A 19,353-nucleotide genomic window follows, 5' to 3' on the forward strand; every position below is an offset into this window, starting at 1 on the left:
CGCCGTTCTATCCCCGCCCCTGGCCTCCTAGTCCATTTCCTCATTTTGGTTCCTGTGTCAATCAGGGCAGAAACCAGAGAGAGGCGGCTTCCTAGACCTTCCCCAGCGCTCCCTCCTGGCGTCTCCCTTCGCTCGGCTTCGGCGCCGCGCTGCATTGTGGGGGCTCCTCCGCAGCGCCCCCTTCCGGCCCGGCGCGCCGTCTTCCGGCCCCTCCTCCCGCCCCCTCCCTCCTCCTCCTCCTCCATCCATCCTCTCAGGTTCCAAGATGGCGGCTGCGGCGGCGGCTCCCCCATCCCCTCCTCCCTCCGCCGCCCCGCTCTGCCCCGGCTCGTGGCCCAACTTCGCCGTCGTCTGCTCCTTCCTGGAGAGGTACGGCGCCCTCCTCGACCTGCCCGAGCTGCCCTTCCCGGAGCTGGAGCGCGTCCTGCAGCCGCCGCAGGAGCCCGGCGAGCAGGGTAAGCGAGCGCGGGGGCCGGCGGCGGACCCGGAGGGCCTCCTCTCCCCCCCAGGAGGGGGCGGCAATTCGGAGGGGAGGGGAGGGGGCGGCGGCTGCGACGCCCCCCCTCACCACAGAGTTGGGCCTTCCCTGCTTATTCCCACAGGAGAGAAAGTGACCCCCCCAGGAGACCCTTGGGGGGCACGCACGACCCTTCCTCAGAAAAAGGGGGCCACATAACCCCCCTCAGTGAAAGGGAGAACCATATGATTCCCTCAGAAAAAAGGAGGACCACATGACCCCACCTCCTCAGAAAAAGAGGACCATATGACCCCTCCTCAAAAAAAAAAGGGGAACCACATGACCCCCTCAGGAAAAGGGAGGACCACATGATCCCCCCCTCAGTGAAAGGGGGAACCAACTGACCCCCCCTCAGTAAAAAGGAGACCACATGACACCCATCCTCAGGAAAAGGACTGCATGACACCTTTCAGTAAAAGGGGACCACATGACCACTCCCCTTTTTCAGTAAAAGGGATGTCTCAGCAGGAGGCTTCCCCCCATTGCAACCCCCCTCCCACACACAAAATGGAGCCCCCCCCAATTTGAGCGGAAAAGTGGCTCTTTCTTTATGGGGAGGGAGGAGGTTTACTTCTATTAGGGTTGCCAACGCTGCGTTGGGAAATTCGTGGAGATTTGGGGGCAGGGAGGGACTTCCATTCTTCCAGACTCTATGGTATATCATAGAGTCTAGCCTTTGACGCTGCCATTTTCTCCAAGGCAACTGATGTCTGTTATCAGTTGTAATTCCAGGAGTACACCAGGCCCCACCTGGAGGTTGGCAACAGTAATGCCAATCCCCCTCCACTTTGCAAGGGGCTGTTGCTTTCTTTTGTGCATCTCCAGAGGGGCAGCAAAAGGCCTCTGCCCTGAGGAGGTGACTATAGGAGTTGGTGGAAGGGGAAGGAGAGAAAAGATCCAAGAAACCCCCTAGACAGGCACCCCTCCCCTTTTTACTGAGGAGGAGGTGTCATGCCTATCCCCCAGAGAAAAGATCCAGGGTGTAAGAAGTATGTTGTTCAGTAGCTTTTGTTTCCATGGGAGGAAGATGAAGATGAAAAGCACACATCCTCTCTCCAGTGGGGGTGGATCTGGGGAAGGTCTTGTTGGGGTGGCCTTGGTGGGTTTCTGTCCAGACCCACATGTTGCCTGGGGAACTGGGCCCCTTCCCCTTGTTCTTCCTTTGCAGGGTGTGAAGGAAACCTACATATTATCTTGTGTTTGTGAAAGAGAAGTGTGTGTGTGTCTTTATAGGAAAGAATAAATCTTATTTTTTTAGTGACTATGTTGTGTGAGGGGGGAGCCTGTTCCTTGCTTCCCACCCCCACCCCAGTGTTCTATCATGGAAGTCCTTCCTGGTGTCTTTCTCCATCGATGTTCTTACTTGAGCTCCTTTGTGGGGAAGGGTTCCCCCTGCTCCCGGCCCTCCTCCCAAATGTTTTTCTTAATAGGCCTTCCGTATGTGTACAGCCTACTGGTTGCCTTCTTTCTTCTCTGGCTCCCTTTATCTGCCTTTGGGGAGGTTAGTGTGTCTTCCCCCCCCCTCCTGTGGGGGTGTGTTCATATGCACTCCTTATCTGCGTCACACAGAAGAAGTGGGAAGGGTCTTGAATCTTTATCCTTGCTCCCTCCCCTTCTGGACTGCAAACTGCATTTGATGATGTTTGTAGTGGCAGAAAAAAATTTAGTGCTCCTTTCTTCCTGACCCTTGATGTACATCCCTTGCTCTCTTCTCTCTGCTCTAGGAAGATGAATTGGGAGCAACCCTAGCAAAGAAGAATGGCTTCTTGAAGGATGAGAGGGAGTAAATTACATGCTGTTTTCCTTGAAGTAGGATTGGGTGAGAAGGTAGACGGTGAGCACTCTTGAAAAGGGTGCTGGACTAGGTAGACTGGACTAGGAGCTGTGATCTAGAGTAGCCCTTATTATGTTCCTAAACAAGAGACCAGATTAGTCATGCCTTGACTGTGAAGAAATCCTGTGTATGTACTCTTGCTTTGTATGTTTGAATCATAGTGGTGGCCTACAGATTTTCCATGTTTTTTAGTAGACTGTGTCCTCCCCTACTTTAAAAATCCTGGTCCTAAGCTTACAGCCTCTCGAATTCTGCAGCAAAGTGAGAAGCTCTTCGTTTTCAGAGGTGTATGAAGGATGCATATTGAAGTAATGTGTGTGTGTGTGTGTGTGTTGTTTTCTGTATTATTATTGGCATAGTCTGTTTCTTCTTGTGTTCACTGCTCATAAGCAGAGGTGGCAGCAGAGAGGCGTGCTGTCTCAACCCTGTAGAATATGGTGCCTCCTATTGTTGGAGAATCTCAACTTAGTTGCATTTGGTATACAGAAGGCCCCAACCTGCTTTTAAACAACACTTTTACTTGGTTTTAGGGTCATCCAGACCCTAAAATACATAAATTTCATTTTTGGGGAAGTCGATTAAGAGGGCTTGGGGTAAGGAAAAGAGGCTCATTTTAGGATGAAAGTAGTTCTGAAGACTTACTGCCCCTCTCTTTAAGCTCTTTGTCATTTGTTCAGACAAAAGACTACTTTTTAAAACTCAGTGGTAGTAAATAGCTTGCACAGGAACTAACCCTCTTCTTCCCCCCCCCCCCCAAAGTAATGGGCTCCTTTACAGGGATGCTACTTGGTCATTTTAAGATTTTGTTTGCAAATATCACAAGGCTGAAAATTCTCAAGGGCAAATTTCTTTGTTGATGGTGCTTTTAACATGGGTAATCAAAATAATTCAAGACATAGAGCAGCTCTTTAACTACTTGAGTGTTGTTTGCTTGCAACTGTAATTTTCAGCAACATTGTAAATAGCTTTTTGTTACTTCTAAATATGTGCTTGGCATTATACTTGGGGAATGTGTATGTTAGATAACTTCTAGTGTTGTGGTATTCTTTTGATGTACATTTGTTGAACTTGACTTAAATCAATAAATAGTTATGCTTTTCCTTGCTTTGCTCCGATATGCACTTTCTTGTTTAATCCCATACTTTCTTGCATTCCCCCCCCCCCCCGGATAGTGGTAAAGGCAACGGAATATGTCTGTGTTCCCCTAGCTGTGCTTGTCCTAGTGGACCAGAGTCATTTTTATTTAGCACACCAGTGCTACTGACATACAATTTCTATTTGCAAAGAAAGTTGGAACTGCGGGTCTAAAGATTTGTAAGTTAAAAATGGTATAAAAGTAATATATATTTGTAATGTACATACGTGGCAGTCCTATCAAATCTGGGAGATACTATCATGGGGGACAGTTCCAAGTAAACTTGCATAAGATTGGGCTGTAACTCAGTTATCAGGAATATGTGGCCCTGATACTACAGCAGTTACACTGCTACTGATCTGCTCCCAAACGTATTGGTTTTGTCCTTTGTCCCTATGTGGCTTGAGACTAGGATATCCAAAACACTGTCTTCTTCCTGATATTTCCTGCCTGGGAGTTAAGATCACAGGGAGAGGCCCTCCTGATTGTCCGATCGATCAAAAAAATTGTATGGTAGGTACATGAGAGAGGGCCTTCTCAGTGACAGCCCCACAGTTATGGAACAGTCTCCTCTGGGAGGTACACCTGGCCCCCTCCCTGTCGATCTTTAGCAGGCAACTGAACATGGTGTTATTAAGACCAGCATCTACTTTCTACTTGTTGGTAGCTTTCTTATTGGTAGGTTTGTTTTTAATGTCTTTGTATGTATGGCTGATCTGATCACCTGGATTCATGCCACAGTATCGTAAAGACTAGACTACTGTAATTCACTTTACATGGGTCCCCCCTCAAAGTCAACTTGGAGACTCCGGCTAGTGCAAACAGCTGCAGCTCGTTTACTTTCAGAGCATGCATATGGCCCCCATTCTGCAGTCACTCCACTGGCCACCCAGCAGTTAACCAGGTTCAATTCAAGGTCATGACTATTACATCATCATCATTATTATTGTTCAAAGCCCTTCATGGCCTAGGCCCCTCATATCCGCAAAACCGCCTCTCTCCTTATGTTCCACCATAGCAGATTCATTAATCTGAACAGGGCCTGCTGCAGATACCACCCTTCAGTTGGACGAAATCAACACCTGCCTGTACAGGCATTTTCTCTGTGGTAGGCCCCGCCTTGTGAAATGGCCTGCCTGAGGAAGTCGGGAGAGTTTCCACTGTCCTGGCTTTTGCAAACTATGCAAGACAGAATTATTCAGGAGGGCTTTTGGAGCATGCATACGGGGCTGTGTCATAGGAAATAGCTCAAAGAGACGCCTTGGTAAGGGACAGCGACTGTAGACTAGGCTATTGGGTACTGTCTACTGATATGCTCCTACTGGGTAGTTCAGTTTTGCTAAATATGTATTAATTACTTACGCTTTAATTCAGAAAGCTTTCATCTCTGAGTTAGGCTTTCTGCTAGTTTTCAAATTTGTGGCTACCGTACCTGTATCTGTTTTCTTTGAACGTCCTAACTGTTGATAATACTGTATTTTTGCTCTTTGAATGTCCTAGCTATTAGTTATATTGTATCCACTTGCAGTATGAGATTCACCTTGGATCTCAGCAAGAATGGCGGACTATTAATCAACAACAACAACAACAACAATTGTTGTAAGATGCCTTGAGTTCCATATAGTAGAAAGTTGGCTAATAAATAATCTGGTATTCCTGCTGGAGATATGCCTGAAATGAGGCATCTTTCTAAAAGCACTCTAGGATCTTTATCTTTTATCTGACATTTGACGGAGAGAATTAAGTTCGCACCTCTTATGAGTCAACGAAGCTACTTAATACTGCATCGGACCGTTGGGCCATCTAGGTCAGTATTCTCCATGCTGATTGGCAGAGGCCTTTCCCAACGCTTGTTTCCTGGAGATGCCAAACGTTGAGCTTAGGATCTTCTGCCGATGATGCACACACATGACCACGGAGCCACAATTCCCTCACTCGCAACATGACAATAAACTCCTGTTTCTCCAGTTTTGTATTGCCTGACTCACTTTTTACATTTTGGGGTGTTCGGGGGTCCAGTGGTTAAGAATGAGAGCTGAATATGTCCCAGCTCACTAAGTAGCTTCATCTCCCTCACAGTTTTTGGATCAGAGAATAAATATTTACTTGTGGTCCCCGGCCCTAAGGAAGCCCGCCTCGCTTCAACCAGGGCCAGGGCCTTTTCAGTCCTGGCCCCAGCCTGGTGGAACGCTCTGTCAATGGAAACCCGGGCCCAGCGGGACATATTATCGTTCCGCCGGGCCTGTAAGACAGAGCTGTTCCGCCAGGCGTTTGGTTATTGAAGGAGGCGGTGCCATGTCGGCCTCCCACCTTTGGGGTGGGGAAGGTTCTCCCCACCACTGCACCTTGTTAATTTGTTTTATTATTTGTATATTGATTTTAGTTTTTGTTTTTATCGATTTTAACTGTTCACCGCCCAGAGCCCCTGGGGATGGGCGGTATATAAATTGAAAAAATAAATAAAAATAAAAAATAAGTATATTCATTAAAGCAAGTGTGCTGCCTACTGTACTTTATGTGGCAACTCCTTGACTATTCTGTCATCAAAAGCTGTTGTGCATAGTGTTGAAAATCCAGCATTCTAGATTCCCTTATATTAAGCCAATTTTTTGTACTGAGGCAGGATTTATTATATAGAATAAATGCCCGAGCTCTTCATTAGGACAAGAAATGATTCCTGATACATTCTCCTGAAGTGGGAGCCCAAAACGTAAAAAAATACGAAAATTTGAGTGCTGAGAATAGATTCCGCCATGAGTTCACAACGTAAAATCTGCTCTTACATTTTCCACTGACACAGGAGAACTGCATTATTGAACCACAGGAAAGGATTTTATTTACAGTTTTAACTTGGATGTTCTTTATGGACCCCCTTTTCCAGCACCCCATGGCATCGTCTGTCTTAACTTTCCCGCTCAGAGGGTGTGGTCTGTTTTGTTTGTGGGGTACCACAAATCTGCGTCACAGTCCCTGTTGCCGTCCTCTGTTGTTGTTTCCCTCTTTGTGCTTCTTTCTCAGCTCCCTTCCGTTCCTCTATTTTTCACTTTCAATAGTTATTCATTTATTTGCATTATTTATAGTCCGCCTTTTCACTGAGACTCAAGGCTGATTACACAGTGTGAGATAGTACAGTACACTCAAGGACATTTCAGTAAAAATGTAACGGGGTCTATAAATGCACAAGGCTTTAAAACCAGCAGAAATCTCAAGAGTTGGAGAAATGCTGAAACAGAGCATAAGCAAATATAAACATTAAAAACATAAAACAACCTCGAACTAGCTGGTAGGATCATTCAAAAAGCAACAGATAGCAAACAGCAGCACATAGAAGTAAAGTCTATGGTCCCTATCCCTCTGCTAATGCAACCCTCTGAGATCACTTCCTTACAGTACATCCTCCTACAGTCTACAGTTGTGGAAAAAAGCCCTCTTGAGTAATTAAAGTTTGCATAGTTTGCAGAGAGCCAGGAGAAGGGGAGCTTTCCTGACCTCTTCAGGTAGGCCATCCCATACGGTGGGGGCCACCACAGAGAATGCACGTGTATGGGCAGCTGTTGGTTTTGCCCATTTGTAGGGTGGCAGAAGGCCCTGTTCAGATGAGCAAAGCTGCCCTGGAGGAACATAGGGAGAGAGGCGATCCCGTAAGATGTGCCTGAACAAGGCCGTGAAGAGTTTTGTATGTGATAGCCAATACTTTGAATTGAGCCTGGTAACTGTTTCCCCATTATGACTGATCCAGCGTTCTGTGCTTGAGAGTCTGGCCCACATGATTTTGCTCTCCCACCAAATTACGAAGTGTGCGATCTTGGGCACAGTGGGGGGCTTAGACACAGTTCAGACGGTCGTCTTGGTAGTTTCTTTGAAGAGTCGTAGAGTTTTGTGTGATGGATTAATTTTGGGGTGGGAAAACTGCATACATTTATAAACACCCTCTTTAGCTGATCTTGACCTCCAAGTCGATTTCCACACAAGTCTATTATGGTAGAAACAGGCCTTAAAAACAATCAGATGTTGCCAGGGGCCTAGGCAAATTAAAAATGTTCTTAATCGCTTAAAGAAAAACAAAGTATGCATCCAGAATCTGAGTGATGCCATGGAAAATGCTCTTTTTTTCTGGTATCTGGGCACTCACTTCTGGTGGGGTTATTGGGGCAAGGCATCAACTAAAGAAAGTTAGTGTGCAAGCAGTCCTTCGTGATCTTCACTTGTAGGCAATTGAGGGCTTTAAAGGTAAGAGCCAACACTTTGAATTGTGTTTGTAAGTAAACTGTTAGTCTATGCTACTAAGTCATAGGGGCATTGACTTACTAGATAACCTGTAAGGCTCCCTATGGTACTCCCCGTGCCCCAAATACTACTGCATTGTGCGAGTTTCACCCTCCAGTAGACCCGTTCTTGTAGGCTCGTGTTGTTTCAAGAAATCATTCCGGCAGAAGCCCCAAAGGCAAAAGTAAGCATCTTTTGAATTAGACCTTTTACAGCGTGCTGGTTTACTAACTCGAACGCTGCCGCTTGCTTATGTGGTACAGGTTGCAAACTGCGCGCGGTAAATATTTAAAACGAAGCCATCGCTTTAATGTAGGTGATGGTTTTATTCTGCTTGTGTTTGTTGTAAGAGATGGTGACAATTTAACCGTTCAGCATTTTCTAAGCATTAGAACCACGATGCAAAAGATGACTGGGGTGTTGTGTGCTGTAAAATTGCACCAATCACTCTTGTAAGGCAGACCATCAGTTTGGTGGGTGTACCCAATGCAGAACAGTTAGGCCTGCATCCCAGAGGTGCTGGAGGGGAGGGGTCTTTTGCCCATGCAACATCCTTTAACTGTCATAGGAGCCCACCTAGAAGGAAGTAATAAGGGCGCCGCAGTTTTGCATTGGTATCTGCAGAAGGCCGCAAGAGGCTTCGGAAGGCCACGCGACTGTAGATTGTAAACTTCTTGATGCTTTGCTATTGCACATTTATGGCTTCTGTCATTCCAGCGTTTGTTACACGTTTAACTTGACTGGAGCATTCTGTATTTTGAACTTTGTTATGGCCTGTGGCAAAAAAGGAGGGGGGATATGCTACTGGAAGGAAATCTGTTCCCACAGATTACCCTTGCTGGCCCGAGCATTTTCATGTGGTCTGGCCGCATTCAGGAAAGTGTGTTCACTGTGTGGAGCCTGAATGCTAAATGTGCAGAACACCTCTTTCGTTTCCCCCTACCCCCACCCCCCCAGCAGCTTTGTCCTGTGGTGTTTTGTCAGCTTTTCCAGTTTTAAAGAGCTCCGCGTAGAGAGCGCTGGGAATGGTGTGGGTTCTGTAAGGGAGAAAGATCAATACTCCATTATGTCTGTGCTGGATCATGGAAGTATCTTTGTTACCTTGCTGCTTCCTCCCTTTTGCTCCTAAATCCAGCCTAAATTTAGATTGCAAGCTCTTCAAGTCAGGGGCCTGTCTTTTGTTTACAGTGTTGCATGCACTGGTAATAGAAACACTCTCTTTTGTAATGGAGGGAGGGCCAGATCCAATTTTCAGTGCACAGTCCTTTCATTGGCTGCTACAGTTGTCTTAATTTCTTGTAGTCATTTTAGGCTGTGCTGATTTTGGTGAGCACTCTTCCGGCCTATGGAAAAGCAGGACAGAAATCTGTACTTTCGCTTCCTGTATTGTCTGTCATCATGAATAATGCTTCTGATGTCGTCTTGGCAACTGAAGCACAGCATCCAATAAATTCATGAAATGATCAGTCTTTGTTTTTTCCTCCATAAAGCTCCTAGGCCAGGGTCCAAAAAAAGTGGAAGTAATTCTGTGAGCCTACGAGATATTTCAGGAGCCCTGTGGCGCAGAGTGGTAAGCTGCAGTACTGCAGCCCAAGCTCTGCTCACGACCTGAGTTCGATCCTGGCAGAAGCTGGGTTCAGGTAGCAGGCTCAAGGTTGACTCAGCCTTCCATCCTTCTGAGGTTGGTAAAATGAGTACCCAGTTTCCTGGGGGTAAAGTGTAGATGACTGGGGAAGGCAATGGCAAACCACCCCGTAACAAAAAGTCTGCCAAGAAAACGTTGTGATGCGACGTCCCCCCATGGGTCAGTAGTGACTCGGTGCTTGCACAGGGAAATACCTTTACCTTTTTAAAGGGATATTTCAGACTCGCTTTTTCCCAACAGTGTTTACCTATGCCACATGGCAAATTGCTCTTGAAGCTAAGGGACTTTCAGAAGCAATTTGTCAGGCAACATAAAGTCAGCCCGTCAAAGGACAGACGTCCCAGTTTCTACTGGGCTGGGAACACAAACCGTTTGTGTTAGCCTAGGCAACTTTGGATCTAGGTCCTGGTGTACATCTTATTTATTATTTATTTACTTCATTTATACTCCCCCCCTTTTCTTCAGAGTGGGGACCCAGAATGCTATACAGTGTTCTTCTTTCATATTATCCTCACAGCAGCCCTGTGAGGCTGAGTGTGTGTGACTGGCCCAGGGCTAGCCATAGAGTTTCCAGGTCCCTATGCCTGCCTGGGGGGGGGGGCGGCACTCACCGGGAGTGTGTTTTTTGTGTGTGCACTCCCAGCGCTAACATGATGATGTCACTTCTGGACGTGACGTCATGTCGGCCGCTGAAGCGCTCCTGTGCTCCAAATGGGGCCGATTCTTTGAGAATTGGCCCCGAACAAGCACAGGAGCACTCCCGCGGCTGTTGCAATGATGTCACATCCAGAAGTGATGTTTTCATATCCACTGGGAGCCCGTGCGCCGCGCATGTTCTCAGGGTGCCTGCTGGTGGTGGGCAATCTCTGGACGCAGCCCCAAACTTCCTGACCGGTGAGCATGCAGGTAGATTGCCTGGCACCAGTGGGCACCTGGGATCCCTAGTAGTTACCCACGAGACATCCCTGGCAGAGCGAGAATTTGATCCTCCTCTGACAGTCTAAACACTCCAGCCCCCACTGGCTCTCTGGGCTAGTCAAACATTCCAATAGTAAGATTTTTTTTAAAAAAAAAATCTCTTTTCTGGTATACTTATTGAGAGCGTTGCTTATGAAGTGAGTATAAATTTTTTTAGATAATACTAGTAAATCCCATTCTGATTGTTTGGAGAAGTTTAATGTTGCTGTAAGTGGATGACATGCAATAAGTTTTCCCCTTACTCTGCCTCCCACATTATACAAGAGATTCTTGTGAATTCTCAGTTCTGAGGCAGCGTTATAAGGTGGAGAGGGGGGGTGGGTTCAGTTGGTTTAAGAGGCCGTCCCTTGTTGTGTAGCTCATAGTCTGCCACTCCTGCTTTAGGAAAACTGTTTCTAAAATTGCAGAAGTCCAACCTTTTAACATTTTTAGTTCACCTGAGGTCACTAGGGGAATTGTAACTATTTATAAGTTTAAATTGATGGCAGAATAGGAAAAGCCTTCAAAAATAAAATTAACAGCATTTGTACCGCTTATAGGCAGTTGGGGGCTGGACAATTTCTGGGTGTCCGCTCATCCAAGCAGCTAACTCTCTGTCTCTGGTGCCTGTCTACAGTGGTAATGCAAGGCAGAGGAGAGGAATAGAGTGCCTGTCCAGGAGCTAGTAGAGCTGCAGTGTGGCTACTTTTTCACCTGCTCTGCCTCCTGCTTCTCCTTCTCTTCCTTTGCAAGGGGACCCAGCCTAATTCAAGTTTTGCAAACGAGGCCTAGTTCACCTTCAGTGAAGTAATAATATGGTGAGAGTTGGAGGCCCCAGGGATCCTGTTTATAGGGAGGCACATGGGGTGGCAATACTCTGTGAATTTTCAGCTTTAATTAAAAGAAAACTTAAGCCCCTAGCCCTTTTCTTTGCAGAGATATAAGGGAATATGTACACACAGTTTTTGTCCTGAGCCAGTTAATCCTTTACTGACTGAAACCATTTGTATATATTCTGTACCCTTTCCTCCTTTATGGCTTTTCTCTTTTCCTTATTTGCTTTTTCTCTTTCATCTTAATAGCACAAGATGGATAGCCATGTTAGTCTGTTTGTAGCAGTAGAAATGAGCAAGAGTCCCATAGCACCTATAAGACTAATTGCTTCCTCTGTTTGCTGGGATGGGGGGTGGGGGCAGGAAAAACATGCCCAATCTCAGTCTGATTTTTTTAAAAATTAATTTTAGGTCTCCTTGCTGCATTTTGGCTGTGTGAAAGAATGCAGACTTCTGAGCACGTGCAGAATATTGATTGCACATCAGTGCCTTGACTTCCTCTCACATTTGAGAGGCATAATGGTCGGGTTGACTTAAACACCCAGAACCTTTTAAAACAGGAAAAGGAATATATCACTAATGATAATTGAAGAGGCAAAACACCAACACAATTTTAAATTTCACCATCTCTTATTTCAATGAAATAAAGACATTTGGGAGAATTTAAATAAATTTAAGCCAAGATTGTTGTTCCATTGGCTACCCATCAGTTATTGGGCTCCATTCAAGGTTTTGACTATCACATACAAAGCCCTTTATGGCCTTGGCCCCCTCATATCTACAGGGAATATCTCTGTCTCTATATACTCTGCCACGGCAGCTTTGCTCATCTCAGCAGTGCCTTCGGCTGTGGTGGTCTCTACTTATGGAATGGGCTTTCTGAGGAGGTAAGGAATGCTTTCATTCTCTTGATTTTCCAGAAACTATGTAAAACTGAATTATTCTGGATGCCCCTTTTACTCAGATAACAGGGCTGTCCTGTAAGACATGGGTCAGAGAGATCCTTTGGTAAAGGATCAGGGACTGTAAACTATACTACTGGGTATTGTCTGTTGATGTAGATATGCTGCTATAATTTCTGCGTTGTTAAACTATGTGATGATTAATTACTTGTTTCAGCAGTGTTTCATCTATGTATTCAGATTTATGCTTATTTTTGCAACCCACGCCCCTTTATATTGTTCATTGAATAGCCTAGTTGTTGATTGTGTTGATTTGCCTTGAGTCTTAGTGAGAAAGGTGCACTATAAATGAATATTTTCTAAAGGTTGCTGTGAATGCTAAGACTACAAACAGGTAAAGAGATTTGTTCAGAGTCCCTCCACGTCGGTTGAATTTAAATGTTTCAAATTGTCTAAATTGTTTGAATGTAAATGTTTTAAATTGTTTTTATGGAAATGTAGTATTTATTGTGGCTTTTAAATGATGTGATCTGCCCTGAGCCCACTTGCGGGGAGGGCGGAATAAAAATCTAAAATGATAAATAAATAAATAAATAAATAAATAAATAAATAAATAAATAAATAAATAAATAAATAAATAAATAAATAAATAAATAAATAAATAAATAAATTTGGATCAATAGCCATTTATCTCTTTTCCCCCCTCACTTTTCCTAGCACATTTTGGATCCTGCCCCCAGTTTAATGCTTTGCTACAGCTCTTGAGAGAAGAGAACAGCCTCATATTAAATCAACAAAGGTTTTTTTTTTTAATTTAAGAAATCACTAGTAAATTAGTGTTTTTCTCTAAGGCGTCCAGACTCAGGAAAGGCCTTCACTTGCACTCTGCATGAAGGGAGCGGGCGTGTGAGCATGGTAGCAAGCCATGTTTGTGCCCACTGCAAGCAACCCTCTGCGATGTCGGCACGCGGCCAAGGTCTCTCGCTCCCTGTTCTCTCGGGGACGGGAAGACCTGTATCTGGGCTGTCACCCTTCAGAGGTCAGGTAGGGGCTCAAATCATCGAGTGCTTCTCTTGCCGGTGCAGTTCCCCGCACACAGAAAATTAGCACAAGGGGTGAAAGCATGACTAGAGCGCTTGAACACACGCATGAATCCACGTGAAACTTCCTTATACTGAATCAGACCCTCAGTCCAGCAAGGTCAATATTGTCTACTCAGACAGGCAGTGGCTGTCGAGGGTCTTAGGTGGAGGTCTTCCACATTGCTTATGTGGAGAGCCAGTTTGGTGTAGTGGTTAAGAGTGTGGGACTCTAATCTGGAGAGCCGGGTTTGATTCCCCACTCCTCCACTTGAAGCCAGCTGGGTGACCTTGGGCTAGTCACAGCTCTCTGGAGCTCTCTCAGCCCCACCCACTTCACAGGGTGTTTTGTTGTGGGGATAATAATGACATACTTTGTAAACTGCTCTGAGTGGACATTAAGTTGTCCTGAAGGCCGGTATATAAATCAAATGTTGTTGTTGTTGTTGTTATTACTTGATCCTTGTAACTGGAGATACGGGGGCTTGAACTTGGGACCTTCTGCATGATGCAGGCTTCTTTGTAGAGGCTTTTTTTGGACACACGAACCTTCTGTCCTGTGAGCTTCCACCTGCATTCTAACGTGATACAGCCCCGATGCACTCACCTGCCCACCTCTGTGAGAACTGGGCCTCTTTTTCTAACCACCGGAGTAGCAAAAGCCGTTTTTCCTGCAAGCATGAAAGGGAGCAAAGAATCTCGAGTGCTGAGCTGAATAAATTGGGAGTGATGGAGTGTTAAGCCTAACAGAAAAGGAAGGGGGGGGGGGTCCAAATGGTGTAAGCCAGTACTGGCACACTTGGAGCCCAAGACTCTGCGGAGGAGTAACTTAGAAAACAACAACAAAAAAAAGTATGTATTTCAAAGTGTCTCGATGACAAGACAGTTTGAAGCTGTTAAAATGCACCTCGAACATTAATGCCGCCTGAAGGCACGTGATCCATTCTATTGCAGTCCCTTAATGATAACTATATTACTGTCAAAGGACTCTTATTGCTGCCTCTTTGTGTGTTAAAGGAGGGGCAGCATCGGCCTCTGTTTTTCATTTGTGTTCTTCACTCAGGAGTTACTGCGGTTCCGTATTGTGAGCTTAATTTTCACTGTGCGAAGTAACACCTACTTTATACTGCAGGTCAAACATGAAATTGTGTTCTAGGAACCATGCGCGCAGGGGTGGATGTGGACCTTCCCCTGTTTTTGCAGCCCCAGGGCCCTTGAAAAGCTGATGCTGTCGGTCTGCAGGAGCCACGTGGACAGAATGGCAGAGGGGGAAACGGGAGATGTTGCTGCCAGCAGAGTTTCTGCCAATGAAGAAAGCTTTTTTGGCTCAAGGGGGAAGCAGAGGGTTATGTTCACAAGAAAGCCCAGCATTAACTTCGTGGGGTGGGGTGGGGTTGCTGGAGGAGGGGGTGGGGAGGCAGTTCTAGGACACAGCCTTGGAAGTTGCTGAGCCACTCGTACACGTGTTCCCAGTTACCTGGAACCTGGAGACTTTAAATCTGGCTCCCGACCAGCTGGATTATAGAGCCCATACCCTTGCTTCTCTTGTTGCTTTTGTTAATAACCCTTATACATCGGTGTACGCGATGCTTCCCTGAACTGCTTGACCCGAAGAATAGATAGATTTCTGCATCCAAGAAGCTTAAAGTTGGGAAGAGCCCCTGTGGTGTAGTGGTGAGAGTGTTGGCCTGGGAAATTTGGAGATGCAGGTTCAAATCCCCAATCAGCCATGAAGTTTGCTGGGTGGCCTTGGACCAGTCACTCTATCTCAACCTAACCTGTCTCACACAGGGTTTTTTGATGGTAAAATATGGGAGAGGGGACTAAAGTTTGCTTCCGGGAGCTCCTTGGTGGGAGGGCAAGATAAAAATGTACCCGATAAAGCTAATCTTTTCTGCTTGCTGACGCTCACGATCTACAGACATGCTTCTGGCTCTGAAGTGAGCGACCCGTCTTTTTCAGTGACTTTGTTTTCTTTTAGAAGCGACACCGCAAATTGGGAGCTAGTGGATTGTGTACAAAGCATACAAAACGTATACTTTTCCTCAGCAGATCCTCCGAGTGCAGTATGGGGGCAGCACTGTATTTAAATGCTGACATGCGTGCATCGGGGAGGGGAACCGCTCTGCAGGAGAGGAAAGGTCTGCACGCAGTATCGGTTTTTTGGAAGAAAGCCTTCCGCCCCTTGCTTCTGTTTTGCTTTGCCAATCGCTTTGGAGTCAGTGTAAACATTAATTAAGCGCCGTGAATGAAAGTATTAGTGGAGTTTTTAAGCTTGCCCATCAGCTTAATGTTACGTACGACTATGAAATAGGTAGGCTTGCTTGGCAGACTCCCTTAAAGCTTTTCAGAAACAAATAAGTGTTCTCCACCTTGGATTTTTCCTGTGAATCGGGCTCACGGACTTTTCTTCGCACTCCAGTGCTATAGTGGAATGGTAGCCGTGCAGCTTTGATCTTCTAATAATCAAAACAACTAACCAAAGGGCAGAACGTCCTGCTGCTTTGGAGGAATAGTACAGTTGGCATGTGAGCAGCGGTGCCCAAATCCACGTGGATTAACTGAATCTTCTGTAGATGTCATACATGCACGACCTCTGAGCACCAATTCTCTTGTTTTCTACTTAAATGTATTGAATTTAATTGGTAGTTTTGAGCCTTATGATAGCTATACTTTGGGGCGCACATTCAGGATTTGCTGTGTATATTTACCTTTGCACTTTCTTGGAATAAATGTTGTGTGACTGTTGGGCTATTGAGATTTCTAAAGAAAATACCGAGTTCTCAATCTAGTTGGAGAGGTGACGTTTAAAGTTCAATTAATGTATAACAACAACAACAACAACAACAAGCCTCTGTCCCTACATCTGTGGGAGGCATAACTCATCCTACTACATAAAAGAGTGTGTTCCAGTTGACTCCCGTGGAGGGAAGCCCAGGCTGGGATCAGGAGGGGAGCAGGTGGCAATGCCCGCCCCCCCCTTCACCCAAGTGTGGATTGGGCGGCAATGCCTGCCCCCCTTCAACCCACTGGAATCAGGCACAGAGCAGGTGGCAATGCCTGCCCCCTCCTCGTCCCGCTGGAATTAGGAGCGGAGCAGGTGGCAATGCCCGCTCCCCCCCCCCCGCCTTCACCTGGCCAGGATCAGGTGTGGAGCAGGTGGAATGCCCGACCACTTCACCCGGCCAGGATCAGGTGCGGAGCAGGCAGCAATGCCTGCCCCCTTTCACCCTGCCAGAATCAGGTGCGGAGCAGATGGCAATGCCCACCCCGCCTTCACCCGGCTGGGATCAAGTGTGGAGCAAGAGGCAATGCCCACTCCTCCCTTCTCCCAGCTGTGATCAGGAGTGGAGCAGTTGGCAGTGCCGGCCCACCCTCTTCACCCGGTCGAGATCAGGAGTGGAGCTGGTGACAGTGCCCGCCCCTGCCTTCACTGTCGGGGATCATGAGCAGAACATGAGGCACTGCCCCCTCTTTCACCCAGCTGGAATCAGGCGTGGAGCAGGAGTTAGTGCCCTTCTCCCTTCACCCTACTAGGATCAGGTGTGTAGCAGGTGGCAGTCCCTGCCTGACGCCTTCACCTGGCCAGGATCAGGAGCAGAAGAAGTGGCAGTGACACCCCCCCACACACGTTCACCCAGCCAGGATCAGAAGTGGAGCAGGAGGCGCAGCGCCTGCCCCCCCTTCACCTGGCTGGGATCAGCCACGGAGGAAGAGGCAATGCCTGCCTGCCCGCCCTCCCCTTTCTAGAGCCTGTTGTATTTTTCCCCACAACGGGCTTTGTTTCTAGTCAGAAAATAAAGTTGCAGGTCTCAGCCTTGGCCACCAGCGTCAGGATGATTGTGGCTGTTGCAGCACCACAAATTAAGGTAATTGGACCTTGCGGGGCCAGATTGTCACCAGAACATTTTCCCCTCCCTGGTGCTACTTCCAGTGGAATCTTAGGTTCTCTGAATACCTGAAGCTGCTTTATAGTGATCAGATCAGTATAACCTAGGCAGATCATGAGAGGGAGGGCAGGAAGGGCTACATCAGTGCTTAGTTCTTGTGGCCCCTTATGCCCAGGGTAAGGCCGATTGCCACTTTGGGGTCAGGAAGCAAATTCCCCCAGGCCAGTTTGGCTGGGGATCCTGAAGGTGTTTTGCCATCTTTTGGGCACAGAGCCAGGGGTCTCTGGGGGTGGGGTGGGGGGAGGTCGTTGTGAATTTCCCGCATTGTGCAGGGGGTTGGACTAGATGACCCCGGAGGTCCCTTCCAGTTCTATGAATAAGCTGCCCATGGTCCATCAAAATCAGTATTGTCTATTCAGACTAGCAGCAGGTCTCTAGTGTCTTGGGTAGTAGTCTTTGACATCACTTGCTGCATGTCACTGATAGAAAGATTGATTGATTGATTGATTGATCGATCGTCTATGGCCAAAGGCCTTTACAAATTAAAGCATATTTAAAGCCCTAAAATTTTAAAAATTTCAAATATAACAACCATCTCTAAAAATCCTCATTCAGACTCTCAAGTTACACATCATTTCATCTGACTGCTTTCTTGAAAGCCACCCTTGCTCTGATTTTCCTGGCGGCTGAAGCAAAAAGTGCCGTCCTGTACGAGACATAAGGATCCACATCAGGCAACGTAAACACGAATTTGTCAGAATCTGAAAAAAGAAGTTAAAAGTCTCTAATGTCTTAGCTAGAAATCTGTTCCTGGGCTCCGAGTATAAAGGGCAAACCAAAACATAGTGAAGAAAGCCCCCCACTGAACTTTTACCTACGATGCCGAGGGTTGAACCTGGGACCTTCTGCATGCCAAACAGATGCTCTACCACTGAGCCACAGCCCCTCTCTCCTGTCTGCATAACTCATAAGAAAATAAAGCTGTGAGACTCAAGATTGGCTACCAACTTCAGGATGATCATAGGACTTGCTGTGCCCCAAAATGAAGGGAACTGGATTAGCTCCAGGGCATCCCTCTGCTATGTGCAATGGAAGCAACGCTTTACTCTTGAGAAGCCAGGAAAGTGCAGGCAGCATAAGTAGGGAGGGTGGAAAATATCCCCTCTGTTACAAAGCAAAGGAGGTTTAACAACTTTCCGGACCCATCAGAGCTTGTGTGGTGTAGTGGTTAGAGCATTGGACTAGGCTCTGGGAAACCCAGGTTCCAATCCACACTGTGCCACAGAAGCTGTCTGGGTGACCCTTGTCCAGTGAACACTCAACCAGACCTACCTCACAGGATTGTTATGGGGATAAAATAGAGTAGAAAAGATGCTTTGGGTCCACTTTTGGGAGGAAGACAACAGAGACAGAGGGTGAACAATAACCCCTCCTTTACAAAAGAAATAGGGTTACTGGAACCCATGTTGTGTGGTGGTTAGAATGTTGGGCCAGAATCAAGGAGACCCAGGTTCGAATCCCCATGGAAGCCTGCTGGATGGCCTTGGGCCAGTCACACATTTTCAGCCAGACCCACCTCACAAGGTTGTTGTGAGGGTAAAAAGGAAGAACGATGTAAACCGTTTTTGGTCCCCCTTGGAGAGCAAGGCAAGTTACGACATTTCTTCATCCAGCTGTTTTGGCCGGAGACAGGACTGCTCATTCAGTATTCAAACTGCCATTGAATATCATGAGTGCAGTGAGCGATGGGGTTGGCAAGCAGGCATTTGGGCAAAATCAGTTGCCTATTCTCTGTTGTGGCCCTCACCTTATGCAGTGACGTCTCTGAAGGGGTCAGGAAAGCTCCCGTTCTCCTGGCTTGCCGCAAACTATGCAAAACCAAATTATTCAGGAGGGCTTTCATACACAAGAAGTAGGGCTGTGCTGTAAGGAAATGGTTCAAAGTTATGCTTTGATAAAGGAATAGGAACTGTAGACTATACCGCTGTGCACTGGCTGTTTTATTATAATAATGTCAAACTGTTTGTGTTTTGTTTCAGCTGTGTTGGATTTTTGCTTGTTTTCGAATGTCTGCGGTCTCTACTGTATTGTTTACTGAATGTTCTAGCTGTTGATTGTATCAGATTTCACTGTGTATTTCGCCTTGAGTCTCAGTGAAAGGTGGACTATAAATGATGTAAATAAACAACTAAAATTTGTAGAAAGTAGGGATATTATAGCTTGTGAACTGTACCCGGGAAATAGATCTAGAGGAGTTAGCTGTGTTAGTCAGTAGTTGCTAAATAGTAAAGAGTC

The 19,353-nt window shown here is 46.5% G+C and overlaps 1 protein-coding gene across 3 annotated transcripts in view; it reads left to right on the forward strand.

Annotated features, from left to right (window-relative positions):
* The first annotated feature begins 265 nt into the window (after window positions 1-265).
* Window positions 266-19,353, forward strand: part of RSF1 (remodeling and spacing factor 1) — a 67,888-nt gene continuing 48,800 nt past the window's right edge. For all 3 annotated transcript variants that reach the window (XM_054974838.1, XM_054974839.1, XM_054974840.1), the window contains exon 1: window positions 266-455. In XM_054974838.1, coding sequence (XP_054830813.1) covers window positions 266-455 — 190 coding nt within the window. The remainder of the gene's footprint in view (window positions 456-19,353) is intronic.

Source organism: Eublepharis macularius, chromosome 3 (assembly GCF_028583425.1).
Source record: "Eublepharis macularius isolate TG4126 chromosome 3, MPM_Emac_v1.0, whole genome shotgun sequence".
Lineage (NCBI taxonomy): Eukaryota > Metazoa > Chordata > Lepidosauria > Squamata > Eublepharidae > Eublepharis > Eublepharis macularius.